At 42.2% G+C, this 20197-nt stretch overlaps 1 protein-coding gene across 9 annotated transcripts in view; it reads left to right on the plus strand.

The window, feature by feature from the left end:
* The window catches only part of ITPR1 (inositol 1,4,5-trisphosphate receptor type 1), a 393174-nt gene that overhangs the window by 205554 nt on the left and 167423 nt on the right, over positions 1–20197 (plus strand). For all 9 annotated transcript variants that reach the window (XM_078152159.1, XM_078152160.1, XM_078152161.1 and 6 more), the window contains 9 exons: positions 1496–1621; positions 3222–3422; positions 4055–4306; positions 5265–5390; positions 7571–7699; positions 11755–11875; positions 15267–15451; positions 17785–17933; positions 19317–19428. In XM_078152159.1, the coding sequence (XP_078008285.1) occupies positions 1496–1621; positions 3222–3422; positions 4055–4306; positions 5265–5390; positions 7571–7699; positions 11755–11875; positions 15267–15451; positions 17785–17933; positions 19317–19428 (1401 nt within the window). The remainder of the gene's footprint in view (positions 1–1495; positions 1622–3221; positions 3423–4054; positions 4307–5264; positions 5391–7570; positions 7700–11754; positions 11876–15266; positions 15452–17784; positions 17934–19316; positions 19429–20197) is intronic.

A 20197-nucleotide genomic window follows, 5' to 3' on the forward strand; every position in this document is an offset into this window, starting at 1 on the left:
ATTTGAACAGAATAGTTAGGATAAACTTCTTAACTAGAGAAATACAAAAATGGGATGAGTTGCCTTGGGAGGGAATGGGTTTCCCCTCATTCTAGGTCTCCAGGCAGGGGCTGAACCAACCACTTTTTCAGATATGATGCAGATAGCTTTCTTGTTCAGGTACGGGTTAGACTGGGGATGGCCTCTCAGACCCCTTCCCACTCTGAGATTCTGTAAATCTGGGAGCAGGTCTACACAGATGGGCTAAACCAGGTTGAGGTTGTAATCGGAGGGTCTCAAACCCTTCAGTGAATTGGGGGTGGGGTGTCTACCCCAAGCATTTGATGACTTCCCCTGGTGGGATGGGCAGGTAAGAACAGTTTGTTCCAATAACCATAAAGGCAACTGAAGCAGGCACTGTGGAGTGCTTAAAGCTTGGTGAGACATCAAAGACACCAAGGTGTTTACTGCTCTGTTTACTACTCTGTCCTGCCACTGGACTGTGACAACTTTGGAAGAGAGAGTGAGGCCCGATGATTTCCTTTGCCTCACTTAAATCTACATTATGCACAAATCAAAAGACATTATGTGTACCATTTCACCATGAAAATAGTTGGCCTGGCAGTAGACAACTTGAAAGGCAAACCTAAGAGATAGTTTCATGAGAGTGTATTTTTAGAAAATGGGAAAAGATGATAATGGCTGCCCTTCAGGGAGCTCAGGTGGCCTTATATCAATAATGGACATGAATCAGTGAATTTGAATTGGAAAAGACTTTTTATTAGCTGTCACTCTCTCTGTGCAAGCTTGTAGCATAAAATCACGAATTAAAATGTTTCGATTCAAGTAGTTAAACCGTTTCATTGGAATATATCTTGCTTTGTCCCTAAATTATTAATTTTTGGGGACCATACCTGTGATCGTTGGTGTGGAGATCTCCTGGGTGTGAAAATTAACTCCTTTAAGTCTTAGAGGATTGCTTAGGACACTGAGATTTTAAGTGACTTCCCCATATGGTCTTAATGAGGAAGTATGTTTTAGTGTCAGGACATGAACCTACATCTTCTCGTCTCTGAGGCTAGCCATTCTATCTATTTGACCATGCCACATCTCCCTGTTCCTAAAAACGGTTTGTTTCCCTTAGACCAAAGGATGCCAAAGTGTCTCGTCTGCAGAATACCATTTCAGCATCAAAGTTTTCAGTTTGTCCAAAGGGCTTAATTCATAAAGGCCTTTGAATTCTAATAGAGCTGGAAGGTTATTCAGAGAGCATCTAGCCCAATGCCCTTATTTTACAGGTGAATGAATAGAGGCTCAGATAGTGATTTGCCAAAGGTCACCTGTTCTGTGTCAGTGCCTTACACCCAATAAATACTAAGTGATTGCATCATACAACTAGCTAGTGAAAGAGATGTCACAGGAATCCAGGTCTTCTAGCTTGCAGGTCAGTATTCTTTCCATCGTCCCATTCTCGTGCGCTCTCTTAACCCCGTCTCTTCCTCATCATTCTGCCTAGGCTGAAGATACGCGGATGCAGGAGATCATGAAGCTGGCTCATGAGTTTCTGCAGAACTTCTGTGCTGGTAACCAGCAGAACCAGACTCTCCTCCACAAGCATATCAACCTCTTTCTGAATCCTGGGGTAAGATCATTGACCACTTAGAGCCCTAGAGAAGAAGGGCACGAGGCAGGAAGGGTGGCTTGTTTTATAAAATTTTGTTCTTCTTGGGTCTGGAACCAGGCTGGTCCAGATGGGCATCCTGGAACCCAACTCAGAAGCCATGAATGTTGCCTGGCCTACAATGAGAGGAGATTAGGAACGAAAAGTGTGCGCAGGGTAGGATGAGTTTAAAAGTATTGGCGGGGGGTGGTTTGAAGACACTGGTTTGAATTTTTTTAAGTATAATTCCCCTCCCAGAAAAAGGTTTTATTGAATCAGGACAGCGAGGTGGCACGGTGAATAGAGTGCTGGCTCTAGAGTCACATAGAATGGACTTCAATCCAGCTATGGACACGTACTAGCTGTGTGAGCCTGGGCAAGTCACTTAATCTCTATTTGCCCGAGTTTCCTCATCTGTTAAAAAAAAAGTAGAAGTAAAATGGGGATCATAATAGCATCTACTTCTCAGGGTTGTTGTGAGGATGAAATGAGATAATAATTATAAAGCACTTAGTACAGTGCTTGGCACATAGTAAGCACTATATTATTATTATTGCTAATCTCTTATTTTTCAATCAGTTACTTTTAGATCTATACCACACCTGGCTGGAATTGAGCCCATACTTGTAGCAAAGGAAAAGGCCTAGGTTCAAATCCTACCCTTGATATTTACTAGCTATGTAACCCTAGGCAAGTCCTTGGGGTAGTAAGATGTAGTGAATAGAGATCTGGCCTAAAAGAAGGCCTGGATTTAACCCTACCTGTGACACCTGCTAATTGTGTCATCCTGGACAAGTTACTTAACCTGTGTATACATTAGGATTTATTTACAAAGCCATAAATCTTTGACAGGAAATTTGGCATGGTGGCTATCAGTAGCCCGCCTGAATTCATCTCTCGATGATTAACAAATCCCCACCTGGTCGTACCCTCCCTATTGAGGTCATTCTGAGCCACCCCCATGCTGTTGTTATTCGAACCCAGTTCTCAGTCCCACACTTTGCACCTCCTCCCTCTGCCAAAGTGACCCACTCTAAAGCTGCCTATCCCTTCCCTTGTGTGACTCCATCTTTCTCCTCTCTGAATTTTAACTGGCTGTCCTTCAAGCCTGGAATGCTCTCCCCCCCTCATCTGTGTCTTCTGGCTCCCCAGTCTTCTTTCAAGTCCCAGTTCAAACCCTACCTTCTACAGGAAGCCTACCCTGGTGCCCCCCCCCAGATGCTAGTCCCTTTTCTTTGTTGATTACCCCCTTGCAGGGAAAGGGCTGGTTTGTATCAGTAGAGGGACTTTCTTCACCTGGGAGTTGCTATAGCAGTAATGTCCCGGGTCTGGTTCTAGCCTATATATCTCTGCTATTAAGTCACTTGTATGCTTCATAGGACTTACTTAAAACCGAGTCAGCAATGGGTGACAGTCTGGGTGTGATGGCAGCCATCTCTCAGTGTCCCAGCAATTTCCCAAGCTAATGAAGTCATGGCTCTTTTGCGTGAGCGATACACAATATTCATTCTCACACTTCCTGAATACTTAGACATCTTCTTTATTCAGTTTCCTTAAACTGAGACCTTCCTTCCCATGTTAGATCCTGGAGGCAGTGACGATGCAACACATTTTCATGAATAACTTCCAGCTTTGCAGTGAGATCAACGAGAGAGTCGTCCAGCACTTTGTTCATTGTATTGAAACACATGGCAGGAATGTTCAGTACATCAAATTCCTGCAAACAATTGTCAAGGCCGAAGGGAAGTTTATTAAGAAGTGCCAAGACATGGTCATGGCTGAGGTGAGTGAGAGCTGCCTGTTTCTGTGTGGTCGCAGCTGGTGTGAAGTAGGAATTTTCCATTTGACATCCTCACTGAAGAAGCCTTCGAGTGTAGTGACTAGAGTTGGCCATGGACTTGGGAAGACCTTGGTTAGAGCAGGCCTTTGAGCCACATTGGCTGTGTAACCCTGGGCAGGTCCCTTACCTTCTCAGTACAGATGGGCTCTAGAGCAGTCACCTATCTGATAGAGAGAATGTCCTTATCCAGGAGCTCCCTATAGCAAAGAAAATCAAAGACCCTATCCTTATCCCTGTTATTGCTGTCACACCTAACACAATATGAGGCTCTTCTTTTGTAGAGGACTTCCTCCAAAGACACCTATTTTCTTGCAATTAATTTTTCATTCAAGTCATGTGTATTTTTTGTATCTCTGGGTTGGAACTGGAGTAGAAATAATGCTTAATTTGGGAAAGGGAATAGAACCAGCCTAGTATAAATGAGCTTTTATATCTTTTCTGTTATCCTTTGGGAGTCCAGCAGTGGAAGACCAGTGGTAGAGCCTTTCATTTTTATTTATCTCAGTAAACAGATTTCTGTAGCATCTTATTCCCTCTTAAGCTTTTGATACGCGTATTTTCCTTCCTTTTTGTAGTTGGTCAATTCAGGAGAAGATGTCCTTGTGTTCTACAATGACAGGGCCTCCTTCCAGACGCTCATCCAGATGATGAGATCAGAACGGGACCGAATGGATGAAAATAGCCCTCTGATGTACCATATCCACTTGGTAGAACTCTTAGCAGTATGCACGGAGGGTAAAAATGTCTACACAGAGATCAAGTGTAACTCCCTCCTTCCTTTAGATGACATTGTCCGAGTAGTGACCCATGAGGATTGCATCCCTGAGGTGAGGTTCAAGAGGCTGGAGTCTGACGTCCTCTCTTCTCAGTGTGGGTGGAGCTGAGATTCGAAGTTGTGAATTCTGGTTTAGTGGGATCAAGAGCTATATCCTCCTAGCCCTGAAAATAATTCTAAATACCTCCCTTTTTTTACTTCAGTATCAAAAATTAGGCTTATAATCCTGTGCCAGGAAGAATTAGTCTTCAGTCTTACTCTTGTGAGAGAACCAGATGAGCTTTTGTAGTATATAGGATCATAGACTTGAAGCTGGAAGGTTATAAGGTAAAGGCCTCTGAGGAGGAGGCCATATAGTCCAGCCTTCTTACTCTACAGATCAGGACACTGGAGCCAGGAGAGGTGATGTCACTTGCCCTAAGTGTCAGAGGTGGGATTTGAACCCTGGTTCTCTGACTCCTAAGACAGGGCTCATTCCACTGTACAGGTTTCCTCGCTTCTCCGGGGATAGTTGACCCTGTAGAGTTTGAAGGGAATCTGGCCTGAGTATGAAGCTTATAGCTCCTATATTATGTCGAGTTCTGCTTCACTCTGTTTACACATGTAATTATTTCATCAGGTCATGTTGAGTATAGTGGAGAGAGGGGGGAAGACCTAGGTTTTAATCCTACCTCCAACACTTGCTAGCTATGTGATCTGGGCAAACCATCTGACATCTCTTACCCTCAGTTTCCACATTTATAAAGTGGAGATAGTAACAGCACCTACCTCACAGAATTGTTAAGACTCCAATGAGTTGTGTGTGTACAACACTCTTCAAGCCTTAAAACGCTACGTAAAATGAGCTGTTGTTATTATTAACTCACAGGTTCTTACTTAGAGTTGGAAGGGACCTTAGAAATTGTCTAGTCCAACCCTTTATTTTTGCCTGTTCTATGACATGGACACTGACTTCTAACCCGTGCAGCCATTTGTCTTCTTACCCACCTCTTTTTCATCCCCCCTTCCAGGTTAAAATTGCCTACATCAACTTCCTGAATCATTGCTATGTGGACACCGAGGTAGAAATGAAGGAGATTTATACCAGTAACCATATGTGGAAGTTGTTTGAGAATTTTCTTGTTGACATCTGTAGGGTAAGAACGTTTAGGAACCGAAGGTGAAGTCTGTCTTTGTGATCCAGGCATTTGTTGCTGACCTTGTTTATCTCTCTGGTACAAAAGAAAAAACCCCAGCCTTTGAGATCAGTTGCAAGGTCTGCTTACCCCATGTGTGACCTTGGGCAAACGCTTAACCTCTCAGTGCCTAAACTTCCTCTGTAAAAAGAGAACTGTATCTCCTCGAAAGTCCCTTATGGCTAAATCTGTGAGCCTCTAGATGGAAGTCTCCTGGCCTGTTTACTTTTGCCCTCTTGGCTTTTGCTTGTTGCTGATTGTGGGTTTTACTAGTTATATTCTGGAAAGAAATCTGTCTATTTTCTTTTTTTAGCCACAACTTGTTTTCTGAGATAGTATCTGTCATGCTGATCTAGGCAAGGTTTATGGGGATCTCCCCATCTCATTAATAGTCACCAAATCCAGCCCTATAAGAGAATGTTCTGGACCTGACCATTTTTTTTTTGTGACTTTTGTGTGCGTGGGAACCTGTAGCATATCTCCTCGTTTGATATATCTTTTCTAACTCAGCACTTAATAGATTTTCCGATATCCTTTTTGGTTTTGTGCATTGGGTGCAGTAAGCATGTCAAACACCGAGCATATTTATTGCCTGGTGTCAGATGTGCAGACAGAAATATTAGGCCCAGAGCCTGGAAAGCACTTAGAGTACTAGCTGACTTTGCCATGTGCCAGAGACCTTCATTTAATAGCACTCGGCAGCTAATGTCAGAACCCTTTCAGGCTTTGGCTTTTCAGCTGCTGCTAGTTCCTCTTCTGCTTGTCCCAAACGAGCCTAGGGCCTTCAGGATGGCACAGCTTGATTCCTGGATTGTTCAAAGAAGAGGCAGAGTGGGGTAGCACTAAGCCCCGTGCTTAGATTCAGAAGATCTGGGTTCTTACCCAGAGGTTGTCCATCCAGCTGGCACCAGAATACTTATACCAACATCCTCACGGGGTGGTTGTGAGAATTTGCGAGATGGTGAGCACAAGTGTACTGTCTCGATGTCAGCTCTTCTTAATTTAATTAGTTCCCTCTTAAACCTTTTCTGTCCCTCATAGTGCCAAAAAGCTAGCGTGGCACACTGATAAATAATTACTACCTTGAATCAGTTATTCACTGGACTTGTGGTTATAGCCTCACTATGGGCGTCCTCAAAATAGCCAAATTAAATACAAGTTAAATTCCATTAAGAAGATGGCATGCCATAGATTTAGAAGGAATCTTAGGTACTAGAGACAACGTGCTGTCAATTCAACCCAGTAAACATTTTTATTATTGTTGGGTTTTTTTTTAAGGCAATTGGGATTAAGTGACTTGCCCAGGGTCACACAGCTAGTAAGTGTCAAGTGTTTAGTGTGAGGCCGGATTTGAACTTGGATCCTCTTGACGTCAGGGCTGGTGCTTTATCCACTGTGCCACCTAGCTGCCCCCAGTAAACATTTATTAAGTGCCTACTGTGTGCCAGACACTGTGCTAAGTAAGCACTGAACATACCAAGAGAGGCAAAAGATAGTCCCTGCCCTCATGGATCTTACAATCTAACGAAAATGATGTCATGGAAAGAGCTCTAGATTTGGCGTCAGAGGTCCTGGGATCAAATCCCAGGTTTGCCACTTACTGCCTGTGACCTTGGTAAAATTATTTCATCTCTCTGGGTCATAGTTTCCTTCTCTGGAAAATTTCAGGGGGATGAGGTTTCCTTCCAGGTCTAGATGAGGAAATTGAGGCCCAGAGACCTGTTCTGACATGCCCAGTGTTGAGAGCCAGGATTCAAACCCAGGCCTTCTGACTCCAAATGCACCATCTTTTCTACCACAGCACATTGCCTATATGTGCAGAAAGATTTCTAAGTCAAGACTTACTCTTTTGAGCTGTATTTGATAAAATGAAATTCCAGCTTAATGAGAGAATTTAGATCCCTTTGAGGTCCACCATGACTATAAGAACAGAATAAAATTATAGAATTTTTAGAACTAGAAGCGACTTGGCCCAAGCCAGTTATTATTTTTTAGGTAAATTATTTATCTAAATGTTTTTTGTTCAGCTCTTAGTGTTGATCAGTCATGACACCATCAGGAGAGCAGCAGTGATTCCTTAGCTTTACAATCAATATTTAAGTTTCAATACTGTCTCTAAAGCTCTCAAGTTCTTTCCTTAGGCATGTAACAACACAAGTGACAGGAAACACGCTGACTCAATCTTGGAGAAATATGTGACTGAGATCGTCATGAGCATCGTGACGACTTTCTTCAGCTCCCCCTTCTCTGACCAAAGCACAACTTTGCAGGTAAGAAAAGTGCCCAAATGGAATTGGCTCCTGATGTCCTTAGGGAGGAGAGGGTGACCCAAGCTAAGGGCGCCTGGCAGGCCAGCGGGAGGTAGGACTAGAATAGCCCCAGGGAAAAGGGTGAAGATGAAACCCTGATGGGTTGCCAGGGCGCACTGGGAACGTCCAGAACCATGTGATCCACATCGTGACTGTGGAACACTTCTTCCCTTTTTGTGTGGCTTGTAGCCTTTTATTCATCTTGCCCGAGGATCACCACTCAATCCAGTTCAGCAGTGTTTTATTAAGTACCTACCAAGCTGTGCAGGGCAGGCTATAATCATGCCTTGGGGCAACTCACTAAGACCAGAAGTTGCAAAGCTATTGCAGATTCGCATTTTTAGAGTGAATTTCCTGAGTGTAAATTCTCTGCAACGGTGAAATCATCAGAATGAGGGGGAAATGTTTGAGGTGCTGCTCTGAGAATACACAAACAAAAATGAAAGTCTGCCCTCAAGGAGTCTGCATTCCACTGTGGGGATTAAAATGGTACAGTTAGCTCTAAATTGTCTGGGAGTTCCGAGGCAAACAATGAGCGTCTATTGGATGTTTACTGGGGTGTTCAGGGAGGACTGGCACCTCTGGTGTGAGGGCTGCTCATCCACCTTTGCTGTCTACCTGGCACTCACCTCTTAGCTGTGGTTCCAAGAAGTTGTAGCATGTTCAGTGGCCACACCCCAGTAAACCGTCTTGGCAGTTGGGCTAAACCAGGTTGAGGATAACCGATAGGCCTCAGACACCTTGGTAAGTTAGGGGGTGTCTGCCTCCAAGCATGAACATACTTCCCCCAGCAGAATGGGTGAATGACAGCAATTTGTTCCAATGGCCATGAAAGCGACCAAAACAGGCTCTGTGGAGTGTGTAGAGCTTGGTCAGGTATCAGAGACGCCAAGGTCATCCACTGGGTCCCGGGCGTCGCCAGTCCTTCTAATTTTTTCCTTGCCACTGGACTTCAGTGACTCTGGAAGAAAGAATGAGGCTGATGACCGTGTTCGACTCTTATCTCACTTACATCCAATTCACATGCAAGTCAGGACATCACCCCATGGTGTCACTGGTCCTCTTTGAAAAAAGGGAGGACAAATAATAATAACAGCTGTGTGCTAGACACTGTGCTAACAGAAAAGAGGGCAATTCTTAGGGAAAAGGTGAGAAGCCCTGAATAGGAGAGACGCGACATTGAGGACCACGCTCAGCAAGTTGGGCTTGTATCTGCTTCCCTCTGATAATGCGAATTGGACCCAACGTGTGGCAAAATGATTCCTGTCACTTTGTTCTGGAAATTTTCAGCAGCTTGCTTACTTCAGACAAATAGAAGTAGCTTTCCATTTAGCTCAGGAATGCTTGGGGAATGCAGTGGGTCAGCAATGTGATTCACAAGTCTCTAGTGAAAATGGTATCTTGGCATCAGCAACCTCCTAGGCTCTAGATTGTACATGCTGTTAAAGGCTAGACTCATCCCACCCAGTAGAGCCCTGTTCTCCTGAGTGGCCAACTCCAAGCAGTAATATTCTAGCAGTTATATTTCAGGTGTTTTGCTTGTGATTTAAAGGGGCAGTTCGCTGTGGCAGTGCCGGTCTCCATGTAAACCATGGAACTGTATTGTAAAACAGACCATTCTGTTGGGCTCTCTTAGAAAACTGTCAACACACGTGACTGCTTTATTGCATTTATTTGGGCATTCTTACCTCTTAGTCACCAGTCTGTCAATATCTACCTTGCAGAAATCTTACAATGTACCAGGCAGGGGTGGGGAGCCTGCGGCCTCGCAGCCACGTAACTGACCAATTGAAGGGCTGCACGCGTGGCCTTGAGGCCACAGGCTCCCCACCCCTGGATTAGAGAGATGGAGCATCCTGTAAAAGCAGCTCTTTTAAGAGGAAAGGAGTAGGCGTGGGCTGAATGGAATCATGAAAAGAAGCCTGGACTTGGAGTGAGCAAGAACTGGGTTCAAATCCCAGCTCTTATATTTGCTAGCCATGTGAGTGAGACCTCAGAAGAACTTTCTGTCAAGGCCTGTCATGTTTAATCAGAGTTTTGTCCATCACTTGTACTATGTTTTAATTCTCTTTAACCTCTCAGAGACTCAGTTTCCTCATCTGAAAAATGGAGCTAAAAATACCTATAGTACTTACCATGGGATGGGAAAGGGAATACGCATTTATGTGGCTCCCACTGTGTGCAGGCACTTTGCTGAGTGCTTTACAAATACCTCGTTTGGTCCATAAAGGGTTGTTGTGAAAATCGAAAGAGTTGTGAACGTCCTTTTCATATGCAATCGTATGAACATAGGATTTTTGAAGATGGTGCTCTCTGCAATTTGTGTGGTGCTTACTGTCTATTACTTAAGCCAGTGCAGCCTTATTTTGTCTATTGTGTGTTTTGTGTGTATGACTGATCTCCCCTACTAAATTTTAAATCCAGGACAGCAAGAACTATGTCCCACAGATAGATACATAGAAGGCACTTAATACACATTTCTCTTTGTCTTAAGTATTTAGCTTCTGAGCAGTTGAAAGACACTGATATAGCAGCTGGTGGCACTGTGGATAGAACGCTGGGCCTAGAGTCCAGAAGACTCGAGTTCAAATCCAGCTTCAGATACTTCTTAGATGTGTGACCCTGGGCAAGTCACTTAACCTCTGTCTGCCTGAGTTTCCTCATCCAAAAAAAAAGAAGATGATAATAGCAACTAGCTCTTAGTATTGTTGTGAGGATCAAATGAGAAAATATTTGCAAAGCACTTTGCAAAAAAAAAAAAAGAAAGAAAAGCACTGAGTAAATGCTAGCTGCTGTTGTCGATTCTCATTTGAGATTTCTGTAAATCCTTGGGCTCTTGTCACTTCTCTCCCCGACGGTGATAAAAACAAGCAAGAAGAAAGTGCATCCACCAATGAATTGAATTATATGGTGTTTAAGCGCTTTATGAAGATGGAGATCAGATTCTTCTCTGTGCCAACATTTACAGGAAGGCCCGAGTTCTTTGACTAACCTCAGTTTTCATGCAACAGACATCATTTTTATTAGCATTCGAAGGGTGTTTGCTCAGTTGCCTCATTCAGCTCTTTTCCCCTCCCAAATGCCATGTAGAATATTTGGTTGCTAATTTTTATTAAGCTGATGAGCTTTTTAAAAAAAACTTTTTTACATTTTTAGGCAATTGGGGTTAGGTGATTAACCCAGGGTAGCACAGCTCATAAGTATCAAGTGTTTGGTCTGTCCTCCAGATTTCAGGGCCAATGCTCTATCCACTGCCCACCTAGCTGCCCCTAGAGTATTTCTAAATAGCTGCCCCTGATTAGCTTTTTCACTGTGTGAACTGAGAACATAAAGTGAGGCATGTATCCCTCATCTATTGAAATATTCTAGTGCGGATTTCAAGACCTAAAGTAGATTTACCCTCTGAAGGTGTGAGATCCCCATATCCTTAGACGTGAATTGGCCAAGTGAAAGCTTGCACTTTTCTTGTTGTAGGATGTGATTGATCTTTTGCCTACTTTTTGGGGGAAATCAGTATCATTTATAGATAACGTGTAAACATTGATTCATTACTTCTGCTGTCTTTGTATTATATTATGTTATGTTATATTCTTGGGATTGGGTGGCTAGGGGTTGGAGCTAGGACAATGCTAGGAGATGAAGATCAAAACTCGACAATACTTCATACAAGACCCAGGTTGTGTTTTTGTAACACCCTCCCTTGCTTCTCTTTCCTTTCCTAGGGGACCTTCTTGTGGATAATTCAAGGCAGATAACTTCAATTTTGTGCTCTGGCTTAAGATAATTATTTGCTTTCCTTCCTTACTATTTCTAATGATTCCTAAAAATGTTTGTTGATTTCCCTATTCATCTGATCTCTCCCCCATTTTGCCCTGGAATACTTCTTGTTTGGACTGTGAATGAAGAGATCTACTCTTGAAAACCCAACTGGGCATAAGGAGGGATGCCTTACTGTTTGTTTGAGGGAGTGAAAGTCAACTTTCCCTGATCTTTTTCCTCTTTTTTTCCCCTTTTAGACTCGTCAGCCAGTCTTTGTACAGCTGCTACAGGGAGTATTCAGGGTTTATCACTGCAACTGGCTGATGCCGAGCCAGAAAGCCTCCGTGGAGAGTTGTATAAGGGTGCTCTCTGATGTAGGTAAGAAACCTGACAGTTGACTTTGTTTCTAATGTAACCAAAGTGTGTTTTATGTTTAAAGAAGGCATGAATGGGTGGAAAGCCCCTATAGCCTAGTCTATAAAGTTTCAGAAGAGCAAATGGTTAATCTAGGTTGGAATCCTACTTCAGCCGTTTACTGGCTGTATGAGCACAGGTAAACCATTTCATCTCACCAATCCCGAGTTTCTTTGTTGGTTAAAAAAATTACATTTTAAATAAACGTTAATAATAACTGTGCTGTCTGCTGTGAGAAAGTACTTTGCAGACTATAAAGTAGAACTTTTATGATTGAGTTCCTTCTTCTCTTCTTGCCTTTACGCCCCTAATACTGTGCTCTTTAAAATAGAATGCAGAAATCTCTGTCCCTCTTCCTCCATTTGCCTGCAAAATTTATATGAGTATCACTTATTTTTGTCCTAAGTGCTATGTATCCATCAGCTGTCTGCTTGTACTCCCTGTAGTTCCAGGTTAAGAGAAATTGATACTCTTTCCATGCCAAATACTCTCCATAGTTAAAGTGCTTCTTGCAAGTCAGTCAGGAAGGAGTAGCAAGGAACACAGGTAGATGGAGAATTCTAGGGAACAATCCACGTAATCTTCATTTGAATCTGCTGCCTGTATGTTTTTGGTTTCTGTTTTTTTAACTAGGTGGCTCTGCCTCTTTTCTTTGGGCCTAGATCTGTACATTTTGATTTTCATCTCCTTTAAAAGCAAGAAATCCAACTTTGAAAGTGCCTATAGAAACATGAGAGAAAAGAACCCCTTAACTTACAGTCTGACTAGGCCAGGCCTTGATAGTCTTGCTGATAGCATCTCATAGAAAGACATATTTGCTGAGCCCTAAGAAGCCTCTATGAGAGAAATCTGAGACATGTTGACTGTCCTCAAGTTCTGGATGACTGTCTTCAGAACCAGACATTAGACTGTTTTAATCCAGAATTAGTTGTGGTGTAGAAGTGACAGAGAAGGAAATTTAAGTCTTAATGTTCAGAAAAGCTTCTTAGCCGCTTGGCTAAGGGGAAGGGACTGCTTTAGGACATAGCGGGTTCCACCTGGTTGGAGGCCTTCAAGCGGAGCCTAGATGACCGCTTATCAATTATGTTGTACTGGAGATTGGATTGGATGGCTGCTGAGGTCCTTTCAAATGGTGAAATCCTGTGATTGTGTCAAACTGAGTAGTCGATGTTTAATAAATCATTTTCAGCTCAGTTTTGAGCAAGCCACTTGTCTAATGAGTACTTTAGAAGGTGATACTTTAGAAGGTGAAAGCTTGCCTCAGTATCCAGAGTGCGTTTTTAAAGGCAACAAAAGATGTTTTCATGTATGTGTGTGTGTAATATGTATGTACTGTGCATGGAGTGTGTACTAATCTCAGAATCAGGAAGACATCAGCTCAAGCCCTGGCTCTAACACACCTACTGTCTGTGTAGGCCTGGGCAATATGGGAAACACAACCTCAGAGGGGAACAAGCAGATGTTGGAAGAGAACCCTTCAGGGATGAGGGCCTCCTGCCTTTTCTTCCCTCTGTCCACTCCACCTTCTGCCTCCCTCCTCTCCACCCCCCAGCCCCACCCCATATCTGTTTTTTTTTTTTTTTGCATTAACCTTTCCAAAGCAATGCGAAGTGGCTGCTAGTCCTTTTCTATCCATTGCCCTGTGCCATCAGAAGCCTAAATTATTCTCGTCAGTTATCTTTTAAACTGAGAAATCCAACTTTGGAAGTACCTGCACAGTAACTACATGGACCTCTCTAACTTCCTTAGAGACTTGGTGAGGGGTTTTAAACATTTTGGGCACTCTACGCTCACAGAGGTCTTGTTCAACTTTGGTCTTTGTAGGAGGAGCAAAATCTAAGAGTTTTACACCATGGAAAGCCCAAAGTTTGTAAGGATTTCTTATCATTTCTTTTTTTCAATCCATGTGCAGTCTCAATTATCTATGCTAACAAGAGGATGCAGAATAAATCTAAAAATAATCTGCCCTTTCAGAGAGTAAAAGGAGTGATTATTTTTAGGGTTTACCTTCCCAGGCATGATTTCTTTGGGCCTTTAAAAATTAGCATGATGTAGTGGAAGGAGCTCTGAATCTAGCAGCAGAGATCCTGGGTTCAAGTTCTAGTTCTGAGGCAGGTAAGAGAGATGTAGGTTGGAATCTTGCTTCTAATGTTTTATTAGCCTTTTGAATCTCTCTGAGCCTTGTCTGTAAAATGGAGATAGTTATACCTGCAATATGTATCTCAGAGAGTTGTTTTGAGGATTAAATGAGATAACATGGGAAGTACTTTGTAAAACTTGAAATTTTATATGAATGTCAACTTCTGTAATTATCATTTGCCTCTCTTTGTGAACTTGGGTAAGTCACCTCTAGGCTTCAGTTTTTTGTTTGTTTGTTTTTTCAGTAAAATTAGGGAATTAGATTAGGGGCTCTTTAAGGTTCCTTTTTACCTCTGCAGCAGCTTCTGACTGCTACACATTACTTGATAACAGAATAATGATCAAGTCAATATGATATTAAATATCTGCCATCAGTAATGGAGAGTTTATTTGCGTATGCATACATGTAAAATAGAAAAATAGATAAAGCTGGCACTTAAACAACTCTTTAAGATTTGCTAAGTGTTTTACAAATATCATCTCATTTGATCCTCACAATAACCCTGGAAGCTAGGTGCTGTTATTATCCCCATTTTACAGTTGAGAAAACTGAGGCAAACAGATTAAGCCCAGCTTGCTTAAATCTGAGGCCAGATTTAAACTCAGGTCTTCCTAACTCTAGGCCCAGTGCTCTATTCACTGTGCTACCTACAGCAAGGTACTAATTAGTACAAATGATGAACCCTGTGAAGTGATCTCATTTATTTGAGATTCATTTATTCATTCATTTATTTTCACTATTTGAAGTTATAATATGTAAAATATGGTAATTGGTTCTAGCCCAATGAAAATTTGCAAGGCGAATTTAAATAATGCAGTCGCTTCAGGGGGATTCATTATTCACAATAATGGGGACCTAGCTGTAGCAGATATATATGTGTATATATGTATGTATGTGTTATATATATATATATATATATATATATATATATATATATATATATGTATGTATATACACACTAGAGATGTAGATATAGATGTGTATGTATGTGTATATATATATATATTTATATGGGAGATTGACTATCTTCAGTCTTTCTTGTGGCAAATAAAAAAATTATTTGTAGATGCTAGAGAACTAGAGAGATTATAGAGAAATAGATAATAGATAGCTACGCGGATGGATAAGGATAGATGGTTAGACAGATAGCAGACAGACAGATTTGACAACTCACCAAGTAGGCCAGTGTTCAGAACTTACCTTTTTCTCTTCCAGCTAAAAGCCGAGCAATCGCTATTCCTGTGGACTTGGACAGCCAGGTCAACAACCTGTTCCTGAAGTCACACAACATTGTGCAGAAAACTGCCATGAACTGGCGGCTGTCGGCAAGAAATGCTGCTCGCCGGGACTCTGTGCTTGCCGCTTCCCGTGATTACAGGAACATCATTGAGAGATTGCAGGTGATGGTCTGGTGATGGTCTAGTCCCAAATATATGCACTCTTTGGGTTTGACCAAGCATATGGGATCAATCCAAACTGAAGTAAAGGAATTTCAAAGTTGTGAGCTTTGGAGATAAAATAGCATTGAAATCATTTAGGAAAAGACAATTTTGTCTTGAGAGAGTCATGGGAAGGTATTGATTGCTTTAAAGGTTCTTAACTGGGAGTCAAAGCAGTCTGTGGATAAATTTCAGGGGACTCCATGAACCTGGATGGGGAAAATAGCACATTTTTATTTTGACTAACCTGTAATTAAAAATTAGCATTTCCCTCCATTATGAGTATAGGCCACAAACATCCTGAGAAGAGGTTCATGAGCTTCACCAGGCTTCCAGAGGGGTCCAGGCCACAGATGGAGAATCCCTTTTTCAGAGGATTAGTTAGACTTGTAAAGTGTCTGAACCAGCTCTTGTCAGGAAGCAGAGGGCTAGCAGCTAAGATATAAGGCTCTGAGCTTTGCGTTTTTGTCACCTGGGAGGGCTGTCTTACATCATGAGTAAGTGGCATTGAGAAGAGACAGATGCTCCTGGTGATTTTCTGACTCCCAGTTTGTTGGCTAGGCTCTTTCAGAAGATCTGTTCTCAACCTGAGGCTCTCATATAAGAAACTTACGCTTTGGGACCCTAAGTGGTATCTTTTAGTCCAGGCTCTTTACTACTTGGATTGCTTTGAGTAAGTCACTTCCCCTTTCAGATTCTCAGTTTCCTCATGGATAAAATGACCATTGGTCAGACTAGCTTGCAGCTCATAAACTATGATTGAGTACATCACTCAGTAAATTATCATAGCAACTTCTTGAGGGATCTCCATTGACACTGAGATGGAAGTCCTCCATGAATTGGGCTGAGTTGATAAATACCACTTAATACCGTGGATGTTGAGAAGTAGGTTTCAAATTGTTTTATGAGATATTTGCTCTACATTATTACATTTTGGAGGATGTGATTTCAAGTTGAGGTCAGCAGAATCTGGGGTCTTTCGAGGATTCTGCTTGAGCCACAGAGGTTTGGAAGAAATCTGGGTGGAAGTCACTGGGTTCTACTGAGCATCATTAGTGTCTTTCTGCACCCACAAATTGAGTGACCACATAATTTGTTTTGCTTGTCCAAATGGAATAATACTTCTGCTACTCATGACATTTGTATAAAGTTTTTAAATTTGTAGAGCCCTTTACATGCATTGTCTCACTTGAGCTTCACAACAACCTCAGGAGGGTAGGTGTGGCAGAGACCGTTCTATTCCTTTTACCACTGAAAAAACAGGCTCAGAGAGATTGTCACACTCATTGTTATTGTTGTTCAGTCATGTCTGACTCTGTGTGACCCCAGTTTGGGATTTTTTTGGCAAAGATACTGGAGGGGTTTGCCATTTCCTTCTCCAGCTTATTTTACAGATGAAGAAACTGAGAAAAATAGGGTTAAATGACTTGCCCAGGGTCACACAGCTAGTAAGTATCTGAGGGCGGATTTGAACTCAGGAAGAAGAGTCTTCCTGACTCCGGGCCCAGCACTCTGTGCACTATGGCACCACCTGGCTCGTGTTAAAGACCCCAGGTCTTCCTGACTTCCAAGTACTCTAGCCTAAACACCATGCCTTGTAGCCTCTGAAAAGTTTCACAGCTAAATAAGCAGATTTGCTATGACTCTGGATTAAATAAATATAAAACTCTGTGTGTGTGTTTTCCTCAGAAATGAATGCCTAAGAGTTTTTCTCCCTTTCAAAGACTGAGCCTAGAGTCTGTTTTCTGTTTAGCAGTCTGTATTCGTCTTAGCCATCCTGGCTTTGGGTTGGTCCTAAGTCACCATCCTGTAAGAGACACTCCCACTGGTGGAACGCATCCCTTCATCTGTTCTCTGCTATTTGCCTTGCACATATTCTTTGCGGTGTTTGACTTAGCTGCCCTTTCACATTTTCTCTGTTTTCCTTTTCTACAGCAGTGTGTTTTGTATTTGAAGACCATCATGCTATCAGGGTACATCTATTTAGCATGTTGATACAGCATGTTCATTCGTTTGTGTTTTCATGTAACCGTAACATGGAATGCATTGTTGGCCTAAAAGACTCCATTTCCTTAAGAGGATGGGTGGTGGGAAGTTTGCACTTCAAAGACTAGCACTTCCCATGAGGATGGAGGGTGGGGAAGAAGTGGTCATTTTAGAAGTGTGATCCATGAGTCAGTTGATGGTGCAGAGTCATAGTATGCCAAACTGCTTATGGATGAACCCAACTTCTCAGGATGCCAAAGCTTAGCCACCACCCTCTACCATTAACACTGCTTGCTGGTGCCTTCCAGGACATAGTGTCTGCATTAGAAGACCGTTTGCGGCCCCTTGTCCAGGCAGAGCTGTCTGTGCTCGTGGACGTGCTCCATCGACCAGAACTGCTTTTCCCAGAGAACACAGATGCCCGAAGAAAATGTGAAAGTGGAGGCTTTATCTGCAAGTAAGTTGCTGGTGTCTCTGGGGTAGAGTGAGTGCTACTCCCCTGTGAGACCCCCCAAGAATGCCCATGGGGGCCTGCTGTGGGAAGAGCCTAGTTCAAGAGCCCTAGAAACTTCATAGAAAGAAGTAGATCCTTTGCCTTGAACAAGTTGACAGCCTTTAACTGTGGTCACTTTCTTAAAACAAGATTGCGAGAACTGAATGGAGAGTTAGGGAAAGCCCTATTGGTTGAAACCATTTGCAGTAATTTGCTCCTAATTTTAGTGGCAAAGTTTTTTACTTTCTTATTGTACCTCACTGTTCTTCTGTTACTTTATAGTATCTATTTGTCACAGACTTAAGATGCAGGAAAATCCTAGAAATATATACACTAATATCTAGATTTTTGTGCTCGCTAAATGCTCATCCCACCCATTTCCACCTTCTTAATAGGAAGATCATATTTTGGACGAGGGACAAGTATATGTTCTCCACAATCAGTCAAGCAACAAATATTTATCACATGCCATTTATGTACCAGGCACTGGGCTAGACTCTGGGAATTTTTTTTTTTACTGGAACTGTGATTTCAGTGGATATCAGTGGTACAGGGAGTTATTGGTGAAGAACATTCTCTATCATTTACGGATTGGCCGCTGCAAGTTACAGTCTTAGAGCAGAGTTGCCTGGGATACTCAGGACTTGTGACTTGCCCGAGGTCACACAGCCAGTAGGAGTAGGAAGTCACACACCTGAATGCCCATGTCTTCTTAACTCCAAGGCAAGATCTTTATCCACCACCCCATGCTGCCTCTCAGATCTTGGGCTCTGCAAATACAAAGACAGAAGTGGAAGAGCCCCTGCTCTCATGGAGCTTACATTCCATCAGGGAAACAATAAGCATTTTCATGTGATTCCTTACTTTATCTGTTTAATTCAAGCCACACTCGGCAAGATGTGGCTAGTCATGCCATCTAAATTATCTTGTTTAAATGAATTTTAGGAGCTTGATTTTCCTGCTTATTAAAACATATATTGTTAACTACTTTAAGCAAAAAGACCGTATTTTCTTTACCATTGTAGAGAAAGGGCTTAGCACCCGGAGCAGTATGTGGTATACAGCTGGCATATAATAAATACTAGAGAATGTAAGCATTCAAAGTTGACCTAGGATGCCATCTGGAGCCTTAGCTAGTGCTTCTCCCCATCCACCACCAGGTGTCACTTTTGAGATGCAGATGAGCTGGTGAGCCAGCCAGTGACCTTCTGGGACCTATTGCTGAGTGCAGGGCGTTCGGTCCAGGCTTCCTGGCCCCGTGTCCAATTATCCTGAGATGCTGAGAAGTTACTGCATTTGAAAGACAGTGGCTGAAAATCAAACAATTCCTTTTCTTCCCCTTTTCAGATTAATAAAACATACTAAACAGCTGCTCGAAGAGAATGAAGAAAAGCTCTGTATCAAAGTGTTACAAACACTCAGGGAAATGATGACCAAAGACAGAGGCTATGGAGAAAAGGTACTTGGCATTTATTTTCATTCAACTTCAGTCACCATTAAATTAAGGGAATATGAAAAGGGGGAAGGGAGGGAGAGAGGGAATCCTACCTTAATCTGATCAAATATTGACTGTTTTTTAAAAAAATAAACAAAACTTTTCCCTAAAATTTATTGGGGAAATAGCTTTCCGAGTCTCTAATTTTTGGTTTGAACTCAACCAGCAGCTTGCCAACATGCTTTCCAGAATATGATTTTATCCTGTGTGAGCCTTTAAAAAGCTAATCATACTGAGATCTCTCTTCTAGGCTGTTCACCTCATAATATCATGTTCTTTTCAGAGTAAATAATTATCAAAGTTGTACATGTCTTGCTTTTAGCTTATAGTTAAATTCCAAATGCAGAAGTGTGTGTGTGTGTGTTTGTGGATGTGTCTGTGTGTGTAGAGGGAAGGAAAGAGACGGAGAAGCATGTATGAGTATGTATGTGTGTGCATGCAGATAGAGAACTTACATGTCTTATTGCTACATACGTCTTTCTGATTATCAAAAAGCCACTGATTTAAAAATTGATTTTAAAGACACATTGCCCATTTAGTAGGACTGTAAGTGCAAGAAGACCATCTGGAATCCTTAATGTTGACTAAATACCCACAGTGTCCTGGGGAACTGTTCACTTCCTACCCATTTCCACAGAAAACAAAACAAAGTCAGTCTTGTATCCTTTCTACCCTACACCTTCCTGCCTCCCCCCCCCCACCAAAAATAATTCTTGTACAATAACAGAACAGA

The sequence above is a fragment of the Phascolarctos cinereus genome, unplaced genomic scaffold (genome assembly GCF_003287225.1).
Source record: "Phascolarctos cinereus isolate Bilbo 61053 unplaced genomic scaffold, phaCin_HiC Scaffold_4;HRSCAF=312, whole genome shotgun sequence".
Lineage (NCBI taxonomy): Eukaryota > Metazoa > Chordata > Mammalia > Diprotodontia > Phascolarctidae > Phascolarctos > Phascolarctos cinereus.